At 49.3% G+C, this 25,550-nt stretch overlaps 1 protein-coding gene across 1 annotated transcript in view; it reads right to left on the reverse strand.

Moving 5' to 3' along the window:
* ASPM (assembly factor for spindle microtubules) overlaps positions 1 to 25,550 on the reverse strand; it is a 68,498-nt gene that overhangs the window by 40,210 nt on the left and 2,738 nt on the right. Inside the window, exons 2-11 of the mRNA XM_073571720.1 lie at positions 24,888 to 25,031; positions 22,070 to 23,774; positions 19,831 to 19,923; positions 18,246 to 18,353; positions 17,782 to 17,928; positions 10,332 to 10,577; positions 8,341 to 8,408; positions 4,350 to 4,491; positions 3,995 to 4,125; positions 3,195 to 3,370 (exon numbers count right to left, since the gene is read on the reverse strand). Coding sequence (XP_073427821.1) covers positions 3,195 to 3,370; positions 3,995 to 4,125; positions 4,350 to 4,491; positions 8,341 to 8,408; positions 10,332 to 10,577; positions 17,782 to 17,928; positions 18,246 to 18,353; positions 19,831 to 19,923; positions 22,070 to 23,774; positions 24,888 to 25,031 — 2,960 coding nt within the window. The remainder of the gene's footprint in view (positions 1 to 3,194; positions 3,371 to 3,994; positions 4,126 to 4,349; positions 4,492 to 8,340; positions 8,409 to 10,331; positions 10,578 to 17,781; positions 17,929 to 18,245; positions 18,354 to 19,830; positions 19,924 to 22,069; positions 23,775 to 24,887; positions 25,032 to 25,550) is intronic.

Genomic DNA, 25,550 nt, shown 5'->3' on the forward strand with positions numbered 1-25,550 from the left:
CCGCCGTTTTGCAAAAAAAAAAAAAAAAAAACGGATGCGCCATTTTTTTTGGCGGATCTATTTTTTCCCCCCATTGACTTGCATTATCGGCGGATTTTGACTGACGGTCGTCCGTTGCATCCGTTTTTTGACGGATCCGTGAAAAATTTACTGGTTCCCGGGCGGACCCAGAAACGTTGTTTTGGATTGACGGTCCGCTATTTTTAAGTGCGCACGTCCGGGAGATTTGCTCCAGAAAACATTTTAACCCTGAAATACCGTCCTGGAGGCGGCGAAATATTCTCTCTCTCTCCTCGTGTTCCTTTAAATTTCCACCATTAGCTGATAATGTAGATCCGTCAAAAAAAAACAGATCCGGTGGCCTCCGTTTGTGCCACAACGGAAACGATTGCGTTTTTTCACATTCTGGCGGCTTTACACTGACGTCAAAAAACGGAAATGTGAAAAAGGCCTTAGTCACTTGTGGTTTGTAACCATATAGGGCAAGTGAGGACACATACACTTGTGACACACATGACATTACACGGAGAGAACTTAAAGAGATTATCCAGGACTAGATTTTTTTTTTTTTTTTACCATCAGCCAAAAGACTAAGGCCATGTGCACACGCTGCGGTTTTTGCTGCGGTTCTGCTGCAGTTTTGACCGCAGCAGAACTGCAGCAGTTCTGCAGACAGTGTACAGTAGCATGTTATCCTATGGGATTAACATTCTGCTGTGCACATGCTGCGGATTTTTACCTGCGGAAAAGCTGCGGGTTTTTTTCCGCAGCATGTCAATTGTTTCTGCGGATTCTGCTGCGGTTTGCCACCTATTCCATTGTCCAGGTGGCAAACCGCAGGTCATTTTACCTGCGGTTCCGCAGATATTAATCGGCAGACGAATCTGCAGTGTGTGCACATAGCCTAACAGGCAGGCAGTTGCCAACTACCTACCTGGCTCAGAGCAATCACTGACCGCTCCTGTCGGCAATTCAGCAGCTCCACGTCAACAGAGCAGCTCTTATTCTTCCAGGCTGCTCTGCTGATGGGACGTGACGACTGACGTCATGCTGATCGACAGCCGGATTCCTGCAGTTATGCAGCGCTAGATGGCTGTCAATCGGCATGACACCAGCAGTCACACCACATCAACAGAGCAGAGCAGAAGAGAAGTCGCTGCTCGCTCGAAGTTTCATCAGTTGAAGCCGCAGAAACGCCAGCGGAAGTGATCAGTGACCGCGCTGTGCCAGCAGAGCTCTGTGCTGCGCAGAACAGGCAGGTAAGCAACAACTACCTGCTTGTTAATGTTTTACAATGTGTCCAAGGACTAATATAGCCCTGCATAACCCCTTTAAAGGATCAGTTTAGAGGTCTGTTTGGCATCTGTCTGTAAAAAAATCCAGTAGATAAAAGGACAGTTCTGTGTCGATCTGAAAAACGCATTCCGGATAGAACAGATAAAAACTGATGACAAACCATTCAAGGGGATGGTTCCAATAATTGAAACTTATTTCCGTTTTTATGTTCCTTAAAAGTATCATAAAAACCAAAATAAAAAGGAGATTTTTGTGTACTCACCATAAAATCTCTTTCTCTTAGCTTTTAATTGGGGGACACAGAACCTTTCTGCCTCAATCCGCCCCTTCTATGACACTCCAGCGTGTCATTTTGGTCATCCGGGGGGGCGGGGAAAAGGCGGCGGCTTCGGCTAGGCCGAAGCCGCGGTCTAAATTAGAGGCCTGATGCCCGGGAGGGCTCCAGAGCGGCGCGGTAGTCCGGGGGGGGGGGGGGGGCGGATTTGTACCAGACCCCCCCCCAGAATGGTCGACTGGATAGCGGTGGGGGTAGCGGTTTCTATATGGGGGGCCCCTGAAGCGCTATGGAGCCGCTGCTGTTGCAGAGACAGGGACGCAGAAAAGCCCTGTCTCTGCTGTGCCATCCAGTCCGCACCCTCCCCCGGCCCCAACAGGATCCCTCAGCCGGCCTGTGGTCCCTGGAAGCTGCGGAATGCTGCCTGATCTCCGACCCTACCTGAGGCGTCTCAACCTAATGCCCCCTGCGGGGGATTAGGGAGGGTGCGTCTGTCACCGTCAGGGGGTCTTCATCCTCGCCTCAACCTCAACCCAGACCCCTTAAAGGGGTTGGGGAAGGAGGGGGGTCTCGACCTCGAACCAGGACCCGAGGGACTGGGGAGGGAGCGACATGGGGAATAGCCACCTCGACCTCAACCGGGTACCCCTGATAGGGGACCGAGGAGGGAGCCATGCCGGGAGTCTCGCTGGAGACCCACTTTTCTTCATCTGTATTTCCGGACGAAAAAAGGAAAAAACGGAAGAAAAAAGGTGTGCCTCCTTGCGACACTAAGCAAAAACTACGGTTCTGTGTCCCCCAATTAGGCGACAGAGTAAACTGATTTATGAACACTGCCTAAAAATCTAGCGGGCTGAGGATTGGGGACCTTTGTCTTTTTATTGGGACACTATGATCACTTCCAAAACACACGTTCAATTCTAGAACCTCTCACATTTCTACCGAGTGAGGCATAGATCACTAAACAATTACGGTATATGGCGATTTCTGGGCCCAGGAGAGCTATGCAGGCCCAAGTATTATGCCTGAACAAAGGCCTCTGATAAGCTCCTGAGTTAGGCTAGTTTCACACTAGCGTTTATTCGACGCAGCGCACGGCGCCGCTAAGCCCCGCCCCCTGCCGGCTCCCTGCCCACCCTATCCGGTCATCGCCGCCTACTATCGCACATGGACGCTTGCGATCTGCGCACCCTATCTTTAGCATAGGGTGCGCAGGCCCGTGTGCTAGTAGGATTTTGGCGTGCGCTACGCATTTTTGAAGGTGCGCCGAAATGCAACATGCTGCGTTCGGCGCACAGGCGCACCTTCAAAAATGCGCAGCGCACGCCAAAATCCTACCAGCGCACGGCCAGCGCACGATCTGCGCACCCTATGCTAAAGATAGGGTGCGCAGATCGCAAGCGTCCATGTGCGATAGTAGGCGGCGATGACCGGGATGGGGCGGGGCTTAGCGGCGCTGTGTCGAATAAACGCTAGTGTGAAACTAGCCTTACAGGCACCGACCCCAGAAAAACTGTGGCTCACCATTATCTTTGCATGGAGGCTTTTAAAAACTCCCTGTAGCTGACCTGTGTAGATTTCGAGGCTAGGTCTTCTACAATGGTGAAGAGAAGTCATTACTCACACTAGCCGAACACCACACTGCAAGTCCACAGCCAGGTTTGTCACTGCAAAGTCAAATTCATCTAGAGGAGTCTGGACATGGCCAACGGTCAGACCCAAAAGGCCAAGATGGCGCGAGAGATCTCCTTCCCCACTCAAGAAATCACGAGAGAAAGCCAGCAAAAGCTCCTTACTAGCCTGTAAAGGAAGTTGTGAAAATTACCAAATTCTGTTCCATAATGGCTGCAGTGACAAGTGAACAACTGGGAGCAAACATTCATCCTGTATTGTCCCATGTATGGTTTTCAGTGGGAATATATATAGTGCAAATGGAAGATCTCCCCTTGGGAGTTTTTTCTTTCTTCCAGGTTCAATTTTGGCAGTCAAAAGGGTTGTCGGATACTTGACAACCCCTGCTCAATCAATTTAGGGCACAGTAGAAATAAAAACAATGTGTGATCGCCTTCTGCAATAGTGCCATTTTATCATGGTCTACGCTGCAGCTCCTGGCGGGTGACTGTCACGTGACCACTGCAACTCCTCAGTATTCCAGAGCGATCAGCAACCGCCAATTGGGCCACTGTCACAAGCCAACGTCGTGTCAACCCGCTGAGAAAAGAAGCGATGACGTGGATGCATGGGGCTGCTGTGGGACGGGAGCATACATTGTTTTATTTTCTATGGGACCTCTAACTGAAGCACCAATGCTGCTATATACCATTTCAATGCACAGGGACTATATTCTAGCACAGACCATCACAGATGTGGACAACACACATGCCTGGTTATTAGAAAACTGGCCGATTCCCACAATATACAGACCTTAAACTCCGCATTTCTACAGAATAAGCAGGGGTCATGATCGATGAGTCGGGACTGTTTGGCATAATCAAGAAAGAAAACCAACAGTAGCAACTTCTTCAAGGTGAACTTAGACAAAGCCTCTTCATGACCTGAAAAGATAATTAAAGACAAGAAAACTCAGGAAGACATTATGGTAAGACCGGACAAATGGCAGGAGCCACGTAGTGGAGACATCTAAGTGTAGGCTAGTAGTGGTGAATACATTTATGGGCCATTTTCCAACAAGATGTTGGCCATTTGACCAGCTAAGTTGCTCCTAGAAACCCCAGCATTTAGCAGCGGCTCCAGTACAGCAATGAGGCTGCAAACTTACCCTCCCGATACAAGTGAGGCACGGAGGGGTGCCGGTACTCTGCCCCAATTTCAGGATTCCAAAGCAAGCGGTTCAGGATGAACAAGGCAAGACCAGTAACATCACTATTACTTTCCAATGGAATTAGCTCTCCGTATATAGTCTGCAAGGAAAACATGCATGAAACTCAGCCATTAAGCTCAAAACACTAAAGAAAAGGCCTCACCCTCAGTGATGGGGATAAAAAAATATTCTATGAGGCCATATTAACGTTTACAGTAATACTGGTGCATATACCGTATTTTTCAACCTATAAGATGCACTTTTTTCGCAAAAAACTTTTGGGGAAATGGGGGTGCGTCTTATGGTCGGAATATACTTACAAATACTGTGGCGGCGGTCCCGGTCCGACGCTGCAGGGCGATACAACCTCCCTTCCCAGGCTGGTGTGGCTGTGGCGCTGCGGTGGTGCTCCACCGGAATTTCATGAAAGCCCGGAGGCCCCCGCAGATCCAGTGCTGCGATGCGGTGGCCTCCGGGAAAATAGCAGCCAGGGGTGGCGCATGCTCAGATTCCGATCTCGTCCCGAGATCTCGTTGCAGAGATCTGAATCTGAGAATGCGCCGCGCCCCAGGCTGCTATTTTCCCAGAGGCCACCGCATCGCAGCACTAGATCTGCGGGGGCCTCCGGGCTTTCACGAAATGCCAGCGGAGCCCCATCGTCCCGCAGAGGAGCACCACCACCACACCTGGCGCAAAATACCAGCGGAGCCCCGCCACACCACAGAGCAGCAACACCACCACAGAGCACCAGCCTGGGATGGGATTTCCCGGAGGCCACCGCACTAGCCTGGCCCACCGAACCACCCTGTGACCACTCCTCCACCAGTGCTGATCCGCCCCCCCCTTGGTAAGGTGAATTCAGACTGTAAGACGGACCCTCATTTGACACATTATATTTTAACCCTATTTTACTTCTGAAAATTTGGGGTGCGTCTTCTGGTCCGGTGCATCTTCTAGTCCGAAAAATATGGTACTAATAAGCATATATGGGTTTCCTTAAACAGGTTCTCCTCTCAAATTTTTCTTCAAGGGAACAGGTCACCAGGTTTTCCCCAAGTATAAACTACAGTTAGGTCCATATATATTTGGACAGACAACATTTTTCTAATTTTGGCTCTAGACATTACCACAATGAATTTTAAACAAAACAATTCAGATGCAGTTGAAGTTCAGACTTTCAGCTTTCATTTGAGGGTATCCACATTAAAATTGGATGAAGGGTTTAGGAGTTTCAGCTCCTTAACATGTGCCACCCTGTTTTTAAAGGGACCAATTTAACCCTAAATGTTCTGGAACAGACGAAAAATCTCTCTCTCCTTTTTCCAGAGTTATGTTCCTTTAAATTTCATACACTAGCGGATACGTCCACAAAACGGATCAGGGGTATCCGCTTTTTACATAGCAGAAACGGATCCATTTTTTTAACACTTTGGCGGATTTCAACTGAAGTCATAAGACTGAAGTGTGAAAGAGGCCTAAGAAAATAACTTTTGCAATCATCCAACACCACATGCTAATTGGTACCGTCTGGTCCAATGGGTGTCTCTGGACCAGCTCAGCTCCTATGCTGTCCACGCAAACGCAGTCTTCCTGCATTTTGCCATGACGGACGTGGACGACGTCAACCCCATAGTCTGTGGTGCCCTTACAGATCCTGTTCCCTACTACACAGGGACGAGATTTAGACAGACTGTGGATCCCGTAGGAACCATCAATCAAGGCAAGAGGACAGAGATTGAGGGGACAGTGGAGGTGCATAGTGTGGTCCAGAGATGCTCAATAGTGATGAGCAAACATGTTCGGAAAACGTATTATCCGAGCATGCTCGGGTGTTATCAGTGTGTCTACGGAAGGGCTTGATTAATATGTCCGAGTCCTTGCACTGCATGATTCACGACGGTTCGACAGCCGCAACACATGCAGGGATTGCCTGTTCATTGGCCAATCGCCGCACGTGTTGTGGCTATCTAACAGTTACAAAGAGACATTTCTTTTGTCACAGAAAATGTTTTCTTCTCTCTTAGGTACCCACTAGTCCAGGAAAAAAAAAAAAAATCACTTAAATAGGCCACGATTCCCGGGAGCTACATTCATTTGAATATGAACTGCCAAGGAGTGAACATCAAAATGGAAAAAAACGAGCTCAGAGCTGTCATCAAATACCTCTGCTTGAAAAAAATGTCTACCAAAGACATACACAGCGACTTGGTGGAAACATTGGGGGGACTCTTCTCCTCCATATTCCACAGTTGCACGTTGGGCCAAGGAATTTAAGCTGGGAAGAACATCAACGGAAGATGAACATCGCGAAGGACGCCCATCCACGTCCCTCAATGAAGAAAACGTGAAAAAAGTTGAAGAAGTTGTGTTGGCAGATCGAAGAGTGACTATCAGGCATGTAGCTGAGGTCACAGGGATCTCATATGGCAGTATTCAAAGAATCCTTGCAAAAGAATTTCATATGAGAAAGGTCTCCGCGCGTTGGGTGCCAAAAATGTTAACCGACGAGCAAAAGAAACGAGTTGACATTTCAATAGCAAATCTCGAAAAGTTCCAAGCAGACGAGAATTTTTTGTCACGTTTTTTGACCATGGATGAGAGACCTGGATCCACCACTTTGATCCCGAAACGAAACAACAATCGATGACATGGAAACGAGCCGACAAACCGACGCCGAAGAAATTCAAAGTGTCAAGCTCAGCAGGGAAGGTTATGGCGTCCTTTTTTGGGACGCTGAAGGAATTATTATGGTGGTCTATTTGGAGAAGGGAGCCACTATTAGGGGCTCCTACTACGCAGAACAAATAAGAAGATTGCGGGAGGCTATCAAGGAGAAAAGGCGCGGCAAACTGCAGGCTGGAGTGCTGTTTCACCAAGATAACGCACCGGCTCACAAAGCTGCAGTTGCCATGGCTACCATTCAAGAAGCGGGCTTTGAACTGGTGGAACACCCCCCCCCCCCCCTATTCGCCAGATCTAGCCCCCCAGTGACTTCTTTCACTTTCCTCGGCTCAAGGAACACCTTTTGGGCAAGAAATTTGACAATAGCGACGTGATAACCACTGTTGGGGAGTTTTTTGAGGGTCAAGATCAAGAATTTTTTTCGAAGGGAATTCTAAGTTTAGAAAAGAGATGGACTAAATGTATAGACTTGTTAGGAGACTATGTAGAAAAATAAAAAAAAAATTTGACTATATTCATTGTGTTTATTATTGATTATCATTACTTTTGGATCGCCCCTCGTATATGGCTTTTGCCACCTGTCACTTGCGCAAAAAAAAAAAAAAAAATAATGGAGTTAAACACCTTGTAAAAATCTCTGAACTCTCCGGATCCTGCTGCATCTCTCCACTGCAGAGATATTAAAATGTGTTTCTTCTGGAGAGCAGCATGTGAAAACTCTGCCCCCTCCAAAATCACAGCTTGGCTGCCTGTAAGAGTAGTAGAGTCCTAGATCAGATGCTGAGCTGTGATTGGCAGCGTTTTGGAGGGTTGAATGTGTGCACCCCTAGAGAAGAATCTGAAGAAACGCCCAGTTGCACTACAAGCAGAGATTTCACATAATGCACTGGAAAAGAAACAAATGCCAATATCTCTGCAATGGCGTGACGCAACCCAAACTGGAAAAAAGAATCAGTGAAGCTCAGGGATCACCCACATTTGATTAAAAAAGATAGAATTTGGAAAGGTAGAGAGGGAACTTAAGAAAATATGTCCCTGTTGGGCAGGGAAACGAAAAATAGAATAGCTTCCAATTCTGCCCAGGAATATCCAATCTAAACAATGGGGCGAATAGATTCATACTGTCGAGGACCTACAACTCTCACCAGAACAAGGAGTAACTGGAAAGGTAATGGAGATGAAACCGGCAACAAGCAGCCGCACCGAAATCTAGAAGAGAACTCAGGAAAGTTACACACAAAGAAAAAGTATATAGTGATAGTATTACCTCCAGACCTACACGGAGCCACAGTGGATTATAGGAGAGCAGCCAGTTCAGGAGCTTCTGACGTTCACCTAAAAAAAAAAAAAAAAACACAGATCCATTGATGAAATGTGCATGCTGCGATTTCTACGAGTTTTCAAAATTAAACAGGAGAAATGCCACCAAAGACTAAAAACAAAGCGCCCCTCACTGACACAATGATTCAAAAAGTAAACGTCACTTTAAATGAACCTGTCACCAGGTTTGTCCCATATGAGATGCGGCCACCACCTTTCAGGGCTGATATACAATGTGCTATAATGCTGTAGATATCTGCACCCAACCCGACCTGCAAGAAAGACCTATTATACTCACCTGCGGGGTGGTCCGGTCTGAGGGGTGTCGCTGGTCTTGGTCCCTTTTTCTTGCTTCATGTGAATGACTCGTTTCTATGTCACCCACACAGAGTCCCCGCAGACGTACTGCTCAGTTCTTTTGAGGGCAGAGTAAAGCACTGCAGTGCGCAGGCGCCGGGAAAGGTCAACATGCTCTGGTGCTTGCACGCTACAGTACTTTACTCTGCCATCAACAGGACTGAGACGTACGCTTGGGCAGGAGCGCGATGCCGGGGAGACTTTGTGAATGACATGGGGACGCATCATCCACACGAAACAAGGAGGACGGTGATTGTAAGAGACACTGGACCAAGACCAGTGACACCCCTCAGACCGGACCGCCCCGCAGGAGAGTATAATAAAATCACGCCCCCTGACGAAGCTTCGGTGAAACACGCGTTGGGGCTGGGGACTAAACCCCAGACCTGTCATTTGACTACTAAAACTACCTGATGTAAGCACCATGCCTGCGCCTTTCACATTTCTTTTCCACGTTCTCTCTTATCCAGCTTTAGCTGTGAGGTGTAGGCAGATACACTATGGTCTAGGTACTTCTATGTGTATTTATTCTGTGGTCTAGTGACACCCCTTACATTTTGTTCCCGGTCTTATAGCATTGTTTTAATATATATTCCAATAAACTGTATATTTTTACGAGACCAATGTAGCACCTTTTTGTGTTGGTATTTATGGTGCGTCTCCGTACAGATTATTATTGATCTCACTTCATTATGTTGGTATTGAGTACAACAAAAAGGTGTTTTTCTTCTCTTACAGGTTGGATTGGGGCAGATATACAGCATTATAGACTATGCTGCATATCAGGCCTGAAAGGTGGTGGCCGTATCTCATATCGACCACACATGGTGGCAGGATCCATTTAGGTAGCTTTTCTTCTCAATGAGAAAAAATTGTTAAGAAGGAATTTTCCAGTTTTAACTATTTAAAAATCAGTGGGAACGTTTAGATTTCTACTCAGAAGCTACAAAAAGGACAAATGTGAATTTTGTATATGAGCGAGTAGAGTCTAGGCAATAAACACTCAAACCAGATCTTCAAAAACTGATGGAAACATTTAAGGCTATGTTCACATGTAACAATGATGCAGCATTTTTTCCTGAAGGAGTCTGCGCCAAAATACGTAATAACGATCTTCCCGAGTATTACGGGATGACCTTTTTTTACTGCATTTTCCCCTTTATTTGGGTGCAGATCTGAAGCGGTGTTTCTTAATACAGAAGAGCTTTGGTTCTGCACTTCTAAAGAAAAAAAAAATCCACACAATTCAAAAGTATCTATAAATGGACAGAAGTTTTGATGAAATCACACCCACTCTGAATGGACTGTGAAAAGCAGATTTTCTGCGTAAAAAACACACAACATTCAACACCGCAGTGACAGAAAGCAGTATTTACGCTATGTGGGATCAGTTCAGTCATAATTGGGATTTTGATCCTACATCCCCTTCGTCCCATAAGTATTACAGCCATGCATGTATGGATGTAAATGAGTGAACCAGATAAAGCGCCTTGGCGAAACATCGGACACACAGAGCAGTCACAGCACGGCGTCACATAGGTGTAAGGAGAGGTAATGGTAAGATGGAATGGTTCTCCGTACCAATGTCCTTCCACAGGTGCCGGTCCTTCCTCACTAGAAGACGGCGGGCTTCGATCTCCACTTCCAGTCTCCGAATAGCCCTCACCACAGGCTCGGAGGTAAAGAGGCGGCAAGCGGATCTCCTCAGTCTATTCAACCTGCAGCGAGCGGTGTACGCCTTCAGAGAGACCTCCTCCTTGGTGGGAGCCTTTGGCACGCTCGCTTTATGACTGTTCTCGGCCCCAAGGATCAAAGCGGCTGCATTAACTATTGACAGATGGAAGCACATTAGATGACTGCACAAGGGTATCAGGAGCCTGTCATAGTGCTGATGGCGCAGTCTGATCTACGAGACGCTCCATACATAGAACCTGAGCAGAATGAGATACCAAATCTTTCCCCACAAAACTACTAGTAATGGTGTTGGTTCCACCTCTGCTCATTCTGGTGTTAGGAGTCCAGTGGGAGGCCCTACTCAATGACTGACCGCCATCTGTGTATGCCCATCCATATGGGGGATGTCTGTCAGTTATTCAGTAAAACCGCCCTCTGGACTTCTAAGCACAGACACAGCAGGGATTACAATTAATAAAATACAAGCAAGACTGCATTCACCAATGTCCGAATAATGCACAATGTTTTATCAGAAAGCACAAGGACCCTTAGAGTTAAATGGATCTATTCAGACCTCCATAAAAGACGGATCCAACAATGAGATCCATGAAACCAGATCCAGATTGTGGAGATCAAAGTAGGATATACGCAATATGTCTTTATGCAGTCAGATTAAAAGAGACGAACAGCACACAGACGTGTGAATGAAGCCTTATACAGAATTTTTTTTTTCCAGTAAAACCATAGCATGAATCTTCGCTACTCCTGTTCCAACCACGCATCATAAAGAAAACAGGATTTTTGAGTTGCTTACCGTAAAATCTGTTTCTCGAAGCCTTCATTGGGGGACACAGAGACCATGGGTGTATGCTGGTGCCACCACTAGGAGGCTGACACTATGTACAGAAAAAGGTTAGCTCCTCCTCCGCAGTATACACCCCACCAACCGGCACTATTTGCCTCAGTTAGTGAGAAAGCAGTAGAAGAAACAAAACAGAATGAAAACAGGACAACTCAACTGTAATCAGCAAACAACATAAGAACAGGAGTTGCAGAACATGGGAGGTCGCTGTGTCCCCCAATGAAGGCTCCGAGAAACAGATTTTACGGTAAGCAACCCAAAAATCCTGTTTTCTCTATCACTTCATTGGGGGACACATAGACCATGGGACGTCCCAAAGCAGTCCCTGGGGAGGGAGAAGCAAACTTCCATTAGGTCTGAGGACTCACCACCGCCGCCTGCAGGATCCTTCTGCCTAGGCTGGAGTCCGCCGATGCGAAGGTGTGGACCTTGTAAAATTTGGCAAGCGTGTGGATCGAAGACCAGGTTGCCGCTTTGCAGAGCGGAAGCTCTGACGCACCGCCCAGGAGGCACCCACTGCCCGGGTAGAGTGAGCTCTAATTCCAGGAGGGGGCACTCGATGCTTGACCCGGTAGGCTTCCAAAATGGCTGATCTGATCCAGCGAGCAATGGTAGCCTTGGAGGCCAGCTGACCTTTCCGCGCACCATCTGGAATGATGAAGAGAGTCTGTCTTCCGCAAGGGAGACATCCTAGCCAGATAAACCTTCATCGTCCTAACCAGGTCCAGCTTGTTCAAGGAGCGCTGCAGAGGGTGGATTGGACCCGGACAAAAGAACAATGTCCTCATTTAGGTGGAAGGTGGACACCACCTTAGGAAGAAAGGAAGGCGGAGGCCGCAGGACCACCTTATCCTGATGAAGCACCAAGAAGGGGGGGGGGGTGACAAGACAAGGCCGCCAATTCCGACACGCGCCGGATGGAGGTGATGGCCACCAGAAAGGCTACTTTCCAGGAGAGAAAAGATAGGGAGACCGTTGAGTCTCCAGGACCAGATTGAGATCTCATGGGTCCACGGGAGCGTGGTACGGAGGTGCCGCATGAGCCACTCCCTGAAGAAAGGTCTTGACCTGCGGACAGGAAGCCAACGTCTTCTGAAAAAGAAAGGAAAGCACCGAGACTTGACCCTTCAAAAGAGCTGAGGGAAAGGCCCACATCTAGGCCTGCCTGGAGGAACGCCAGTATAGAGGGGAGAGAAAAGGACATGGGCGGAACGTCATTGGCCTCGAACCAAGTGAAATTAGCCTTCCACGTACGATAAATTCTGGAAGACTATGGCTTTCTAGCCCGGATCATGGTGAGAATAACCCGATCCGAAAAACCTGACTGTTTCAGAACCGCGGTTTCAACAGCCACGCCGTTAAATTGAGCGTCCGAGAATTGGGGTGGCAGATTGGGCCTTGAGACAGCAGATCTGCTCTGTCTGGAAGCTTTCAAGGGGCGTCCGTGAGAAAGTTGACGATGTCCACGGACCAAGCCCTTCCGGGCCAATCCGGAGTGATGAGGATGACTGGTACCCCTTCCGCCTTGACTTTCTTCAACAGCTTGGGAAGAAGAGGCAGGGGAGGGAACAGATAGGGAAACTTGAACTGAGACCAGGGAATGGTCAGAGCATCGGCGCCCACTGCGAGAGGATCTCGGGCCCTGGATACGAACTGAGGAACCTTTCTGTTCAGGCGAGACACCAGCAGATCCACGTCCGGAGTCCCCCAAAGACGGCAAAGCTGATGAAAGACATCCGGATGTAAGGACCACTCTCCCGCCGCAAGACCCTCGCGGCTGAGAAAATCGGCGGCCCAGTTGTCCACGCCGGGAATGTGCACTGCGGATATCGCTGAGACCGATACCTCTGCCCATTAGAGAATCGTGGACACTTCCGCTAGAGCCGAGGAGCTCAGAGTCCCCCCTTGGTGGTTGACATATGCCACCGCTGTGGCATTGTCTGTTTGAATCCGGACCGGCAGACCCCTGAGAAGCCTTTCCCAGTGAATGAGAGATAAAATCGCTCGTATCTCGAGGACGTTGATTGGCAAAGTTGTCTCTTGAGTCGACCACCGACCCTAAACCGTCTGGTTTCGAAACACAGCTCCCCAGCCGAGAAGGCTGGCGTCCGTTGTCACAATCTGCCAGTGAATCGGAAGGAATGACTGGCCGTGTGAGATGAGAGGTGACGTCAGCCACCAATTGAGGGACTGTTTGACCTGGGACGAGAGGCGAATTGGACGATCCAGGGAGAGAACGGACCTGTTCCACCGAGACAGGATGACGTGTTGAAGCGGTCTCGTGTGGAATTGAGCAAAGGGAATTGCTTTGGTCGTCGCCACCATCTTTCCCAAGACCTTCATGGCTGACCGGAAAGATGGAAGCTTTGGTCTCTGCAGCGATCGTACATCTCGCCACAGGGAAATCAACTTCTCTTCCGGGAGAAAGACCCTCGATCGAAGGGTGTCGAACAATAAGCCTAGAAACACAAGACGTTGAGTCGGAACGAGGCAGGACTTCCTTTGTTTACGAGCCACCCGAAACAGGATAGGGTGTTGAGAACGATGGTAAGGCTTTGGAGAGTCTGGTGAAAAGACGGAGCTTTGATTAGAATGTCGTTGAGGTACGGGAAGAGTACGGGACCCCTGATCCTCAACAGGGCCATCAACGCCGCCATGATCTTTGTAAACACTCTGGGCGCGGTGGCGAGACCGAACGGCAGGGCGAAAAACTGGTAGTGGTCCTGATGAATCGCGAAACACAGGAATTTCTGATGACCGTGAAAGAGGGGGACATGCAGATAGGAGTCTTGAATGTCTATTGAGCACATGAAATCCTGCGCCTCCATGGAAGCGATCACAGAACGAAGGGACTCCATCCTGAAATGTCGCAGGCGGACTCTCTTGTTCAGCAGTTTGAGGTCCAGAATGGGCCGAACTGCGCAGCCTTTTTTCGGCACTACAAAACAGGTTTGAGTAAAACCCTGTGAATCGTTCTGTTTCGGGAACAGGCACAATCACCCCGGAACTGAGGAGAGGCGATGGATGCAAAGAAGCCCAGAACTAAGGCAGGGTCTTTTGGAGGTCGAGACTCGAAGAAGCGATCTCGGGGCCGAGAGACGAACGCTATCTTGTATCCTGAGGATACAACTTCCCTGACCCAAGCGTCTTCCACCGATGCAAGCCAGACGTCTCTGAAAAAAAGAAGTCGCCCGCCCAGTTGGGGCTGCGCCTCGTAACCTTGTTGATCATCATGCCGATGTGGATCGTCTGGTTCTGGACCTGGAGGATCTGCCCTGGGAGGAGCAAGATCGCCAGGAGGGAGTAGGCCTAAAGGAGACCTTCTTCCTATCCTGGGGTGCCTGTGGCCTTTGTTGGTTGGAAAAGGTTTCCGCCGTCGCGACGCGGCGGAAGGGCCGAAACTAACGTCTTGGAGGGGGTCTACGTGGCTTGGACTGAGGGAGAAGAGAGCTTGTGCCCTCAGTGGTGTCTTTAATAATCTGAGCCAGCTGGGATCCGAAAACACGCGCTCCCTGAAAAGGCAGATTGGTAAGGGACTTGTTTGATGACAAATCCGCCTGCCAAGCCTGGAGCCAAATTGTACGCCGGATTGCAACTACGTTGCTGGAGGCTTGAGCTGCGCAAGACGCGGCATCTAAGAAGGCAGAGACCAAATATTCCCCTGCATGGGAGATCTGGTTGGCCAGCTCAGCCAGTCGCTCTGGCTGGGCTCCATCAAGAATGCCCTGGCGTAGATCCTCCGACCAAGTAGCAATAGCCTTGGCTACCCAAGTAGAAGCAAAGGTTGGGTTTAGCACCATCGCCGCCGCTTCGAATGCCGACTTAGCTAAGGATTCTATGATCCTGTCATTAGAATCTTTTAGAGACGCCACACCTGAAATTGGAAGGACTGTGTTGTTAGATACTCTGGACACAGGAGCGTCTACAGAGGGAGAAGCCGACCAGTTGTCGGTGAGCTCTTGAGAAAATGGATACAGCACGCCGAGAAGCTTCCCTCTTTGAAAGCGTCTGGTCGGATTTTCTCTTTCCCTGGTAAGGAGTTTATCAAACTCAGAGTGAGGATCGAAGACCCTGGAAGGTGCTTCTGCCCGTCTGAACGAAACCTCCTGATCCGAGGGTTTCAAATGAGAGCTTGTGATCTCGTAAGTGTGGTTAATCGCTGCAATGAGGTTCTGTACCGTAACCTTCATGTCCGCGGCATGGTCCGAATCCAGCTCTAAGACCTCTTCGGATGGAGCATCCGAGAACGCTTCGCCTGACTCGGGTGAGGAAGGACGGGAAGGAGACTGCTGGAGGGGGGGGAAACTATGCAGAGAGATGGGGCAAGGGGAGGAATCCGGCCAGAGATCCTGCCTGGGCCTTTTGCGGCTCATGCTGGCTGGTTCAGAGAGAGGCTCTTGAGCCCTGCAGAAGTGTCCAGGGACAACCTATCAAGCACGGCCATGAGGGACTGAGAGACCCTGGTGAGATCTGCCACTGATTGAGATAGAGAAGAGACCCATCCAGGAAGCGGGGGGATTCACTCTCACGTGGAACATTAGGGAGCTCCTGAGCGGCAAGCTCAATGGGATTGCTGCAGTCTAGGCAGAGGGGAGTGGACTGACCTGAGGGAAGTTTGCGATTGCAAGAAGAGCATGCAAAGTACTTGACTAAGGTGCAAGAGGAAGCAGGAAGACGAGCACGGTTAGACTTAGAGTTAGACATAACGACAGAAAGTCACTGAAGCAGTGCCGGGCGGTTGGGGGACAGGAGACAGAGGAGGGTGTCAGTCTGCAGTTGCAGAGCTACTCACGGTCCGATGTCCTGTAGCTGCTTCCAGCAATTGAAGATGCACGGCTCGTCTGGGCTTGCAGGGGCACGGCAGAGGGAACAGCATCCGGCTGACAGGCTGTGAAAATGGCAGCAGCCTGAGAGGGACAGAGCAGGAAGCGCGCGCTTTCCTGCAGAGACCGAGGAAGATGGGCAGGGCTAACCGCCGATGCTAAAGATGGCGCCGCCCGCTGAAAATAGCCAGACTGGGGGTGGGTGGAGAGAGCGCCGCCTCAGGGACGCCTAACATGAGGGGAGAACGCGGTGGGCGGACTTAGAGCGGGCGGGAGAGAAGCCTGACTAAGGAAGAAGGCGGGGGGGGGGGGGGCGCGTGGCTGCGACGCAGGACAAGGCCCCAAATGAAGCTGGGGCCTAGATTAGATGTTGCGGCCGCCAGAAAGCGCGGGGCGGCGCGGAGGCCCGTAGAACAGTCGCGGCACCCGCTCCCAAAGAACACCTGTCTGGAGCCTGGCTGCAGGATAAATGAGTAAGAGCAGCCTGGGGAAAAACGGAGGCAGGGTGAAAAGAAGCTGCGCATGGGAGTCTGTGACAAAGGGAGACCCCCTGGTGCTAGAGATGGGTGCCGTGATCCTATATAGCGATTTAGGGGCCCTATACTTACCCACCGTCTTGATCCGTTCTTCTGAGCAAGAAGAGTACCTTGATTATCCAGCGAACAAGCTTCCTGTAGAGGGATGTCCGCATCTCATCCTAACCGACAGGCTCTGGTAGGCGAGTGGGAGACGGGGGACGAGGACCAAATGGCTGGCACACACCTGTGTTAGGCTATTGGTCCTGTTGTAGAGAGCTGTGAGGATACGGGGTGGCAGTACACGCCGTAATCAGTCTCTGTGTGGGACTACAGACATGACCATTCACTCTGTATCCCTCCGGAAACCTGAAAAGGAACGACGCATATTGAGGTAGATATGGGTCTAATGAAAGACCCGTGTCCACCTCCTACTGACACTAAGCTAAACTGAGGAAAATAGTGCCGGTTGGTGGGGTGTATCCTGCGGAGGAGGAGCTAACCTATTTCTGTACATAGTGTCAGCCTCCTAGTGGCAGCAGCATACACCCATGGTCTCTGTGTCCCCCAATGAAGCGATAGAGAAAAAATGTACACAACAAGCAAAGATTAAAATATACAAATTTTATTAACATAAAAATACACACATATATATTTTCCACATGGACAATTGCCTGAATATCCTTGACCACACGGAACTGCTGTTAGTAAATCGCTCTATGTAACTCAGTTACTGATTGGTCTGCTATAAACTATATAACCCTGTTCTTGTTGGTGTGATAAAACACCCAGAAGGCAGTAGCCAAAAAGTGCGTTGGGACAGACACCACAACGCACAAGAGGTAACGTCTTCATTCCCTAACTACAGACACAATCCTGCTCTAACCATGCGGTCTTGTAAAACCCGGAGTAAAGAAGAAGCAGCACACGTGCACGTTCACTTTTCGCATGCTTGGGTATTTTTGGAACTCCCACCGAAGTGAATAGAGAGAGCCGTCCATATGCCGCCACCTCTGATTTCTTAGCAGAACAAGAAGAACCCAATTCTAGAGATATTTGCAGATCCCTATCTTGTGTATATGGCAGAAATGTATGATATAGAAATAAATACTAAACTTTGGTGAAACTCAAGCATGTCCAGATCTCATGTTACTGACCTTTCATAGAATCCATTTTGACAGCAAAGTCATCAGGTGTGAGAATAAAGTTCAGCCACCAGGTAAAGCCCCGTTCCTGCTTTGCCATCCACCGTTCATCATAAAACATGTTTTTGGCAGCGAACGGCATGGGGTGTCGAGGGATAACTGAAAAATACAGAGTTGGCCTCCAATGAGTGACACCACCTAAGAACATAGTAATGATCACAGAGCCTGGATTCAGGCACAGCGTCATATTAATACACAGCAAGGTGTTATTACTACCAGGTCCAGCGGACGATTGTACATGGCTTTCAGGGGACAATGCTGCTTACACTGTACAAGCGTAAACTGAATGCAATCTATACATAAATGTAAAGAGCACATAATGCAGATATTATAGGGATACACAGGACTAATACAGTCCTGCACTATAAAACCAAACAGTCATCCTGAATCCTACTCTAGAAGGGCAGATCTGGTACCTGTTTTGGGGGGCTTCATAAACATCAGCTTGGACTGAGCAACAGCAACTACCCTCTTGGAATTCTTAAACGTGACAGCCGACTGCAGTGGTGGCAGCTCCGTGCGCTCTAGAGCCGAAAAGTAAGGAGGAAAGGATTACTGCAGTCCTTATAAGTCACATACTATTTTATATGGCTATAATATAAGTATACAAACACAAAGTATTAAATCAACCTAAGGATTGTCATTTATTTCCCTAAACCCATGTAAGTATTAGTATAGTCACCTACCGCTGCGCTCTCCAGGATCCCGCGCCATTCTGCTCCTCTTCTCAGTGATGTCACCACCGCTCTTCAGACTCTAAGTCGCTCTAGGTGCGAGCCGGACGTCCCTTATACAATGTAATGAAGCCTGGCTCTGATGCTCCATAAACAACAAACTACCGTATTTTTCGGACCATAAGACGCACTTTTTTCCCAAAAAAATTTTGGGGGAAAGTGGGGGTGCGTCTTATGGTCGCAATGCACGGTACCTGGTGCGGTGGTGGCAGCGGGCGAGGCTCTGCGGTGCGGTGGTGGCAGCGGGCGGCGCTCCGGTGCAGGGGCGGCGGCTCCGCCGGCGTTTCTTCGCAGCCCGGAGGCCCCCGCACACCCCTTGCTGGGCGCCGCCATGTTGCGGTGGCCTCCGGGAGCATGGACGCCGGTAAGATGGCCGCCGGTCCGGGGACGGCGCATGCGCAGCTTCAGATCTCGTCCCGAGATCTCGGGGGACGAGATCTCGTTGCCGAGATTTGGATCTCGTCCCCCGAGATCTGAAGCTGCGCATGCGCCGTCCCCGGACCGGCGGCCATCTTGCCGGCGTCCATGCTCCCGGAGGCCACCGCAACATGGCGGCGCCCAGCAAGGGGTGTGCGGGGGCCTCCGGGCTGCGAAGAAAGGCCGGCGGAGCCGCCGCCCCTGCACCGGAGCACAGCCCGCTGCCACCACCGCACCGCAGAGCGCCGCCCGCTGCCGCCACCACCGCAGAGCCCACCTGCCCCTGCCCCAGCCCACCTGCCCCAGCACAGCTGCCCCTGCCCCAGCCCACCTGCCCCAGCCCAGCTGCCCCTGCCCCAGCACACCTGCCCCAGCACAGCTGCCCCTGCCCCAGCACAGCCCACCCGCCCCAGCACAGAGCCGCCGCCACCGCACGAGCCTGGACCACTGAATGACCCCTGTGACTACTCCACCTGTGCCAGATCCCTTGCCAGGTAAGCTGAATTCGGACTGTAAGACAGACCCCCATTTGACACATTATTATTTTTTTCCCTATTTTCCTTCTGAAAATTGGGGTACGTCTTATGGTCCGGTGTGTCTTATAGTCCGAAAAATACGGTATTACATCTCCTTCCAGCTCAAACAGTGTGGTGATGTCACTGAGAAGAGGAGCAGAACGGCGCTGGATCCCGGAGAAGACTGTAGAAGTGAATACATTAATACAAGACATGGAATATTAAAAAAAATATCAAAAGATTGCTCCTTTAATTAATGACGGTCCGCTGTACGGAAAGGGTGACGGGAGGTCTTTAATCCTCCTTGGAATAAAACCCCTTTAACATTTCCATACCTTTCTGAAGAGTTTTGACAAAGCTGGATTTTGCCTTCATACTTTCAGCTTTAACCTTATGGACTTTTCCAGCATTTCTCACTGCCGAATTGGCTGTAATAATGATAATACACTGATGTCAGTGGTTTCAGATGGAACAAAGACAAGACTCAAACTGATGAACATTTTTCTAAAACAAAAACTGCTCTGGATAATAGAAGAAGTGGCCACTTCATAATTTCCTTTAAAGACATTGTGGTATTTAAAAGGGGCACTGGCATGTTGTATCTTCAGGAGCACAACGTTCCCACCAGACGCCCGTTCTGGGGGTGCTGTGCTGCCGAAGACTGACGATATGGACCAGCGGCATGGTCGCACTGCAGGTCTGAACTGAACACACACATCTCATCATCCTAAAGCATAGAGGCTGTAGCGGCCCGTGCTCTCTACCTATATAACCAGCCACTCCAACTGCAAGGCGGCCTTTAACCTTAGCAATGGGCGGTAAACTATAAAATTAGAAAAAAACTTTATGATCTTGAGAATGAAGAGGATTGCAAAGGCGAGAGCCTTTACATGCACTTTTCAATTTTACCCTTTTAAGAACTTGAGTAAACTTATTTCAGCCACTAAAGTTGGTAATATTCTGGGGTCTCTGGGGATAGGGGAGCCTGCAATATTGGTCAGAAGTCATATTGTAGCAAAAGCAGATCCTCACACCTTCACATAGCAAGTCCCTGGCTGGGGAACGTGGCCTAAAGTGGTTCGGGAATATAAACCGTAGCTGGCTGACAGTGGCCTAGCTACATCGAGTGACCTTTCCAAAACGGAAGTATCTGCGATAAATGTTTGTACCTGGTATCGCTGGCAGTCATTTGGTTCTGACAGTAGTACAGACCATTCCCAACAACTAATGACGTGAGGACCAGCTTTCATTTTTGTAAAACAAATTGTAGCTTCTCATGACCCAATTTCATTTCCCAGTGTTCATAAAAAGGGGGGAAAATGCCAGGTGTGGGGAAATTGGGAAAAAAAAAAAAAGCAATTCCACCATAGATTTTTTTTAGCTCCGATTTTACAGCGTTTATTACACTATAAAAAATACCTGACAATACAATTCTCCTGGTCAGTATAACTAGGGCGATCCCCAAATGTTTATAGTTTATTTAAGTGGGTGTTCCACTTTCAGGAAAGTGGGCCACAAACTAAGAAAAGATAAACCAGCAGGTATTCACCCTCAATGGTTACAAGCAGAGCCCAGTGGGTGGCTAGTGCAGCGACGCGAGCTTTTGACGTGACATAACTCCTGCAGCCAAAGAGCCAGCACAGGGGCAGAGGTGGGGAGCCAGCAACACGGGGGACACAGGTGGTGGAGAGCCAGCAACCTGGACCAGGGGCAGAGGTGGGGAGCCAGCAACCCGGAGGACACAGGTGGTGGGGAGCCAGCAACCTGGACCAGGGGCAGAGGTGGGGAGCCAGCAACCCGGGTGACACAGGTGGTGGGGAGCCAGCAACCTGGACCAGGGGCAGAGGTGGGGAGCCAGCAACCCGGGGGACACAGGTGGTGGGGAGCCAGCAACCCGGACGAGGGGCAGAGGTGGGGAGCCAGCAACCCGGACGAGGGGCAGAGGTGGGGAGCCAGCAACCCGGACGAGGGGCAGAGGTGGTGGGGAGCCAGCAACCTGGACCAGGGGCAGAGGTGGGGAGCCAGCAACCCGGGGGACACAGGTGGTGGGGAGCCAGCAACCTGGACCAGGGGCAGAGGTGGGGAGCCAGCAACCCGGGGGACACAGGTGGTGGGGAGCCAGCAACCTGGACCAGGGACAGAGGTGGGGAGCCAGCAACCCGGGGGACACAGGTGGTGGGGAGCCAGCAACCTGGACCAGAGACAGAGGTGGGGAGCCAGCAACCCAGGGGACACAGGTGGTGGGGAGCCAGCAACCTGGACCAGGGAAGGCAGGTACTGCAGAGTTTGGATTTTAGTATGGAGAACACTTTCCTGAAAGTAGATAAAAAAAATTTTTGTTGTTGTTTTTTTAAACCACCTAAAGATGTTAATTTACGTCACCATTTTTAGAGATTTGTAAACTTTCCAATGGGGACAATTAATTATATCTGTGTATAGGCTATAAAGTTCTGTTGATCTGGTGCTACCAGAAGTAGCCAAGTGTCAGACAACCTATGGCTGATCACTGGTAAAGTATATAAACGTAATGGCATGACAGGCCGGCAGTCAGACTGTCCTGTACATGTTCCTTACCTGTTCTGGCTGGCGGGGCTTGCTTGCTGCCATGCTGTGCCTGGACGGTCGGTCTGGACACCTGTATTTTCTTGGCCTGGGTGGCAGCACTCTGCAGGGAGTCACTGGAGGACCCCGAGGCATCTCTAGAGATTTCCTGACTTTTTCTCTTGTGACCACAGATCGGTGTGGAAGCTTTCACAGAGGATTCAGCCCCGATGGCATCTGGCACATTTAGAACGGAGAAGTCTGACACAGAAACCACAGGCAGATCTGGGAGAACAACCTGAAGGTCCACAGTACCATCGGATTCAATGTTCCTCAGTCTTCGGCGGGATTTCAGATGAGGTTTATCATGGATTTCGTTGCGATCCGCCGCCTTGACTTTTACAACAGTGGCTGATGCTATGGGTGGCTTTACAGGACGCTTGGTGCCAGTGTTATCATTCATCAGCAGAGAGTTAGCCCGTTTGTCATGGTCTTCCCCAGCTTGTACATTAGCAACAATGCCCGATATTATGGGCAGACCTTTCACCTCCTCATTTTGTGGAGAATGAAGCCCATGCTGCTGGCCCTTAGTAACAGTGGATGTGATTATGGGTGGTTTTCCGGGAATTTTGGTACCAGTTCCACCAGCACTAAATGGTCTTCTGTTTCCATCCCCACTGCTCGGTTTTGTAACAGTGGAAGATAGGATTGGTGGTATTACACGAGCATTAGAACCAGCTCTATCATTTTTCAATGGAGAAAACCTTTCATTTTGCTTCTTTACACAAAACGTCAGTCTGGCACTTGGCGGCTCAAGATCCTGTATAGCTCTGCCGGGCAATTCTTGGTTTATACACCCCCTTACACACTGCGTCATCTTCACCTCTTCATGGACAACAGAACACTTACATGAAGGTGAAGTGAAGGATAAAGGATGAAAAGCTGCCGACTCAGGTGTAAAGTTGTCTTTCACAAACTGATCTGGTGACAGGATTGGAGACTGTGTAGCCGCGGTTAGATAGTCATCCGAGACTGCGTATCCATGGTGTACAAAGGAGTCTAGTGGGTGTCTCTGTGGGGTCTGGACAACTGTCGGTGGGGTCCGACTCCTGGAGAGGACACAACTGCAGTGTTCATGTGAAGATTCATGAACAGAGTGAGAAGTCTGAGAGTGTGTCACTGTGACCTCATTGCTACAGCGCCCGGGCTTAGAGGACGCTCTAGCCTCACGGACACTCGGGGTACAGATAAAGTGATCCTGATGGCTGGGTGTAGAGATAATTGGGGACACGGTCACTCTGTTCACCCTCTGATCACTCAGGGTCCACTGCTCCTCAATGAGCACGTCCCTCTGTATAGTGGATGTAGTGGTGACTTCCTGAACGGTTTCGCTGTACTCCGTACTACACAGGACAGAATAGGTTTTCGATCTTCTTAGCGATCCAGGAGCAAAATCCTGAAGCTGGTTAGTGATCGGACTGATAACGTCAGCCGGGACCCTGTTCTCCACACTTTGTCTAGACTCCGTCACTGGAGAGGGTCCGCACACTGGTATGGACAGATTCTCACAGGCCTGTAGGGGGCTTCTTGTCCTCTGTAACGTCCCATGTGCGCTCTCGTGTGTTACACTGAAAGTTTTGGTTTTGCCGCCATTAGGACAAAGTCCCTTGGTGTTCAGCACAGAGGCTTTGGATCCCACTGGCGAATACTTATTTTTTACGATAGTCCATTTGTTTCTCTGGAAGACAACGAACAATATTAATAATGAACACAACCCAAACCAAAGCAGAAACGTCTGTCCTCACTGACACCTAGCACAATGGCTAAAACTTAGAACATTTTTATGAGAAATTGCTAAACTTTTGGACAAACGTAGAAACTGTGATCCTAAAGATGAAACGGTGCCAGTAACTTTTGCTTTTCAGGTTTTTGGCCGTTCATTAAGACGACAGCTGAGGTCACATCTACTACAGGATGCAAAGTAATGGCGTCTGATGGCAAGACATCTCCATATCCGAGCTTGCCAACGATCAGCGCCGGATCAGATGTGATCATACTGGCACCATGACACAATCTGTGTGGGAATCAGATGCCAACATGTTTCAGGGTTTATGACGCAGGTTTTTTTAAGCGAAAATCAGGATAAAAAACGATAAGTAGTAGGTCTCCTTTACACTTACTGCCCATGATTTATTTACTCGAGCACTTTGGGTTAGTAGTAAAGGCTACTTTATGGGCACTATTGACAGCAATATCCCAGACAAGTAGTAGGGTGCATTTCATAATGACGGTAACCGTCACCATTTACAATCCACTTTACATGGATTTTCCAGGCAATATAAATCATGTAAATGCCTCATAATTCATAATCACCCGGAGTATCACTTAGCATCTCCACTTCGGGGTGGACTTTTCGCATATCTCATACAGGGGGAATCCACTGACTTTTCAGATAAAGCTGCTGAAGTGCTCTGTGGCAGCCAATTAAAGGGGCTGTCTGAGCAAAATCACGCTTTACCCAAGGGACAAGATACATAGAAAATAACACACTCATCAACCAGCATGAACTTGAAAGCAGCGCAGGTCTCCCAAGCTCCACAGAGTCAGGATGGCGGTGTCACTGTTCCAACAGAAGCTGGACCGCTGCAGCCAGTGATTAGCAGCAGCTGACAGGTAACTTAGAGCAGTGCATCACCATAAGGCATCCGATGCGGCTCAGCTGAAGTTACTGTACCCATATGCCCTGACAGAGGACATGTACAGCCCTTTAAAGCAAAACTAACATTGGAGAATCCCCTGTTCATCCAAGAAACTATATTATATAAATAAGTTCATCGATTTAGACCGGTACCTTTTTCTTCACCGGAAGCTCCGCGCGTCCCAACAATACAGCTTGGTGCTTCACCACATCATTTACAACGAATGTGACTAGTTCTCGGATCCCTCCTTCCTCTAACGGGGTCCATGTGATTGTCAGCGGAAGAGATTCAAACGGCTGCACAGGAGAAAAATAAGAAAATATCAGAATTGAAGGTGTGTATGTACAATGATGTCTTCTATAGGGGGCAGCGCCCCACATGAAGACCCCCACAGACCGCCCTGGAGCACGAGCATATCATTAACACAAAGCTGAAAATAAAGATTAAACAACAACCACAAGACGGATTTCATCATCCAAGGTGTCATTAATCAGTATTTATTCCAGAAACCCCCAGAATCCACTGGTCTAAGTCTCACGAGTACACTAAATAGCGCCACATGGCTGGTTTGGGCAAAGTATCCACCATAGAGACATTAAGAATATGAGACAGCTGTTCCAAACACGACAAGATTATCCAGGATACCTCTATTTCTAGTCCAATCTCCAGGGGACAGAACAACGAAACGTAGGCAGCCAGTTACATATGTTTCAGTGTTATAGCATTAAAGGGAACCTGTCACCCCAGGAACGTATATGACCTATTAATCTACACTGGTCCTACCTGTCTGCCTCGTATTTTTGGTCTTGTTGGGG

This window comes from Dendrobates tinctorius, unplaced genomic scaffold, assembly GCF_039654945.1.
Source record: "Dendrobates tinctorius isolate UK_male_01 unplaced genomic scaffold, ASM3965494v1 ptg000029l, whole genome shotgun sequence".
NCBI classification, from domain to species: domain Eukaryota; kingdom Metazoa; phylum Chordata; class Amphibia; order Anura; family Dendrobatidae; genus Dendrobates; species Dendrobates tinctorius.